The 4681-nt window shown below is 39.3% G+C and overlaps 1 protein-coding gene across 1 annotated transcript in view; it reads left to right on the top strand.

Moving 5' to 3' along the window:
- The window catches only part of Shcbp1 (SHC binding and spindle associated 1), a 47455-nt gene that overhangs the window by 37756 nt on the left and 5018 nt on the right, over positions 1-4681 (top strand). Inside the window, exon 10 of the mRNA XM_010617254.1 lies at positions 3432-3550. Coding sequence (XP_010615556.1) covers positions 3432-3550 — 119 coding nt within the window. The remainder of the gene's footprint in view (positions 1-3431; positions 3551-4681) is intronic.

Here is a 4681-nt window from a genome sequence, read left to right as displayed (position 1 = left end):
CCCTCTTTTTAAAGATGTTCAAAGTTGGGAACTCAGAAAAATACCCTTGATGACCACCTCTGTCTTTGCAAAGTGGGTCCAAAGACTTGCACCGTCAGGAGGTCTGAGAGTGCGGGGGGTGTGCTTATGGGGGTTCAGGGGCCCCTGCGCGGCTTCCTTCCCGGCGCTTGAGCGACGGCTGCTGGGTCGGGAGCAGGCGTGGTTCTCCTTCCCGCGGTGGGTCGGGCCCGGCCTCGGATCTTGTTTCTTGATTCATTCTGCCAATATTCTTTTGATTGGTGAATTGAGACCATTGATGTTGATGGTTATAAGTGATAGGTATTGACTTGTCCTTGTCATCATATTATTTTCCTGTTGTTGGTTCCCTTTCTTTCCTGTCTGTTTGCCATGGTAGTGGTACTTCAGTTCACAAATTTAATTTGTTCTATGATTCTGGAAAAGATCACCCTGTTTGTGTTCAAGTGGGAAAGGTGGCCATGGTCGTCACCTAATGTAGAGTTCTCAAATAAAAACAATTTTGCCAAGTGCTTCTATTTATTTGTGAACCAAATTGTTTGCAAACAAAAGCATTCATGAACCATGGTACCATTGTAATTGCTTGGCTTGTGTGGTAGTTTCATTCCTTTGGGGTTGTTGGAATTGTCTTTTTGTAGAATGTCCTTCAGAATTTTTTGTAGCACTGGTTTGATGGTCATGAATTTCTTCAGGGGTTCTTTATGATGGAAGACTTATTTCTCCATCCATTTTTAAAGATAATTTTGTGGGGTTGGAGCTTTGAAAATTGTTTGCAAACCACAGTGTTTGTGAACCAAGATACCACTATACTCTAGATTCACTAACCATTTCCTTCATGATGGTCATCATTTCTTTAATTATCTGTGTAATTATTTCTGTTTTGGCTTTGTCAGGGAACTTATTCATTTGTTTCGTTACTTCTCCTGATACCATTTCAGAAAATTCAGCAGTGTGGTTTTTCGTTTCTTTCACCTCAGTGTCCCCTTACTTTGCCTTGGGCAAGATGAGGGTTATGGATTGCATCTTGCTTCATATTTTCTCATTTCTATGCTTTAAAATTTGTTTATTGCATTGATGCTTATAAATTGCTTATGGTTGGTAGTTTTATTACTAGTATCAAGACCTCTTTATATAATGATTACTTTCCAGAGATGTCTTCTAAGTGTAGCTGGCTTTTGGCTTTTGAGTATGTTCCCGGATCTTCAATGCATTAGGGATGAACAGTTGCAGCCTATTTGGCATAGTACCTAGTTCTTTGATACTGGATTGTACTGTTGTTTATGATCCCCGGACAATCTCAGTATTGGTATAGAGTGAAGATCAGTTGATCACAACAGCAGTGTCACCGTGACTAAAGTAGTGCAATCACTAGTAACAGTAGCACCAAGCGCAAACTGGAACATGACATACTGTGATAAGTAGTAATTTGCCACTTTTACCCATAAGTATAAATTTAATGGTTATATAATAAAATATAAGACAAATCGTAAAATATATATACAGTAAATATCCACTCGAGATCTTACCCTAAGGGGATAAACTTTATTTTTCTTTTATTTTTTTTTTGAGGGGGGGTAAACTTTAAAAGAGAGAAGCAGAAAAAGTAGAGAAATAAAGAGAAAGAGATTAGAAACATGGATGGAAGACAAAGGAAGATTATCCAAACCTCAGGAAACTGGCGAAGACAGGAGGGAAAGTTAAACTTCTCAAGGAGTTTACATCTAGCCAATAACCTTTCCATCACCGTCTCTTGTAGCTTTGACCCAGTCAGTGTGGTAGGGTAACACCATAACCCTGAAGTGAGGTTGTTATGTAACTGTTCTGTGGCTCAAACTTAAATACTTAATGCCTTCCTAAAATGACTTGATTAAACCCTCTCAAATATGGCAGATGGTGCGCTAGATTTATTCTCCAAATCTAACCTGTTCTCTGGAAGGGATCACTTTTGGAATAAAAACCACATGCTATTGTTGCAGTTTATCATGGCTGTGGGTTTTTCTTAAGGCTAATGCTACTGGCCCAGTCTGTTTCTCCATGGACCTGCTGATCTTCTAGGCTTAACTTTTCTCCCCAGGCAGTAGCCTCATTCGTGATCTGGTTGGTCAGTCAGTTGGTGCCTCTGCTGCCCTGTGCTGAAGTGAAACAAAATGGAGAGCAGCTCAGAGTTAGCTGGCAGCGGCAGAATCCAGGTGTGCAGAGTTGGCCTGGGGCAAACGCAGCCCTGGTGAGTTTCAAGGTCTCAGAATCCTTGGGCCACCTCCTTTGTGGCCAAGGTTTCCTTCAGGTGCTGTGGTCTGCTCTCTCCCTTCCCTACCTTGTTTTCTGTGTGTTGCTTTAAGGGTGAAGTGTGTCTCTTATGTGCAATATAAAGTAGGGTTTGTTTTTGAACTCACTCTTCCAATCTGTGATTTGATTTTGCAGTTAAGACCATTTACATTAAGATTTATTGTTAATACCTATTGACTGGTTCCTGTTGCTGATTCTTTTATTTAAGTTCTCATTTTTCTTGATGTATTCATTCTTTGTTTTTTTCTTTTTGTTTTTGCTTTTGGTACCTGGGAATGAACTTGGGACCTTGAGATGTATTCATTCTTTTAGGCTCTTTGGTGGTGTTGGCATCATTGTCATTGTCTTAGGGTTTCAGTACTTTTTGTTCTGATTTGGTGGTCATGAATTTCTTAAAACGCTCTTTGTCATGGGTAGTCCTCATTTCTCTATCAATTTTGAAAGATTAATTTACAGAATATATTAGTCTGGGTTGGAAATTGCTTTCTCTTAAAGCTTGAAACATTTCACTCCTAGTTCTGGATCATACTGGTTGGAACTGCTTCCCTTCCCTGTAACTCTGCCCCACAGCTCTGACAGTGTTTGATTCTAAGCTCCTAAACAAGACAATGCCCTTGTTTCTTTTTGAGGGGCCCACAGGTCCTTATGCAGTCATTACCCTTCAAATGATTCTCTTGCATTCAGTTTCTTTGATGCCCTGATCTGCAAATATCTCACTTGCTGTGCTCCCTCTCCTGGTGAGAAAGGAGTTAAGACAAGTGAGCACTGGAGGGAGGTGGCTAGGCTAGGTGCTGATAGCAGCAGGGCTGAGGTGGTACTTGACTTCTCCCTCAGGGGATTAGATCCTCCCTCTTTCAAGATGTTATGGTCACCGGGCATTTCTAATTAGCCTTGATACTGGAATTCATCTGGTAGGTTTTTCCATTACATTACCTTTCTATATTTGGCCCCTTATTTTCAAGTACCTGTGCTTCTATTCCACGAGCACCCCTGCCTCTACTTACATGATAGGGTCTCCCTAAATGGTTTCCCTGGAGAAGTACTTAGACGAAATGTAATGTCAGCTGCGGGTCATCTGTAATATTGGAATAGGCACATTACTTCTTAAAGCAGTCCTGCTTTCATTATAGTTATTCATCGTGGCAAGACTACAGTAGAAAACTGTGTACTACAATGTGAAACTACAGGAGTCACAGTACGAACATCAGCAGAATTTCTAATGAAGAACTCAGATTTATATGGTGCCAAGGTAGGATAATCTTTTATTTTTTCGGGGACGTAGTTATTGGGTTTAAGAGATAAATAAGTAAATAATCAGAATGTACATGCATCCTTTTATTTTCCTTAAAGAAGTATAGACATTTATTGCTACTAAGTCAGCCTAAGTCTTTATGTAGCCATTGGGAGCACAAGAGCGCTATAGCATTTAAAACATAGGTTAACAAGAGAAATAATAAATTTCGTAATTTCTCACAATTTCATTTTGAGAGTTTAGACCCTAGAAAGTATAACTTTGTAAACAATTTTTAACAAGTGAAGCTCAGTCCCTTAAAAAAGTCTTTTAATATTGAGATAATTGTATATTTACATGCTTATATTAGAAACAGTACAGAGAAACCCTGTGTATATAACTTTTGCCAGCTCTGTGTAGTAGTATCACCTTGTAAAACCATAGGACAATATCGTAAAAGGATATTGACATTGATTCAGTCAAGGTAAGGAATATTTCCACCACCCCAAGGATCTCTCATGTTGCCATTTTATAGCCAGACCTCCTTATCTGTCCCATCAGCCTGTTTCTTAGCTGTTGGCAAACTCTCATTTATTCTCTTTTTCTATTATTTCACTATTTCAAGGATATTATATAAATGGAATTACACAGCACATAATCTTTTAGGATTTCCTTTTTTTCATAGCACAATTCTCTGGAGCTTCAGCCGGATTGTTTTATGTTTCAGTACTTTCTTCTTTTACTGTTTAGTCCAAGATGTAGTTGTTCATTTGTTTATTCAGCTATTGAAGAACAGTAATTTTTTTTTCTAATTTTTATTATAGACTTGCTGAAGAATATTAGTTAACCTTATATTTAATGGTGAAATACTGAATAAATTTCCCCTCATATAAAGAATAAGGTAGAAGAAGGGATGTTGGTGCACTCCTGTAATCCCAGCACTTGGGAGGCTGAGGCAGAGGATCACTGTGAGTCTAAGGCCAGCCTGGGCTATACAGTGAGTTCAAGTCCAGCCTGAATTACATAGTGAGACCCTGCCTCAGAAAAAAAAGCAGAGGGCCAGGGATTTAGCTCAGTATTTCTGCTGCCTGCCTTGCAAGGGCAAGGACCCGAGTTCCATGCCTGTACCACCAAAAAAAAAAAAAAAAA

This window comes from Fukomys damarensis, unplaced genomic scaffold, assembly GCF_012274545.1.
Source record: "Fukomys damarensis isolate Sample0158 unplaced genomic scaffold, DMR_v1.0_HiC HiC_scaffold_37, whole genome shotgun sequence".
Taxonomy (NCBI): domain Eukaryota; kingdom Metazoa; phylum Chordata; class Mammalia; order Rodentia; family Bathyergidae; genus Fukomys; species Fukomys damarensis.
The sequence above is the reverse complement of the archived record's forward strand: the minus strand, read 5'-3'. Positions and strand labels throughout refer to the sequence as shown.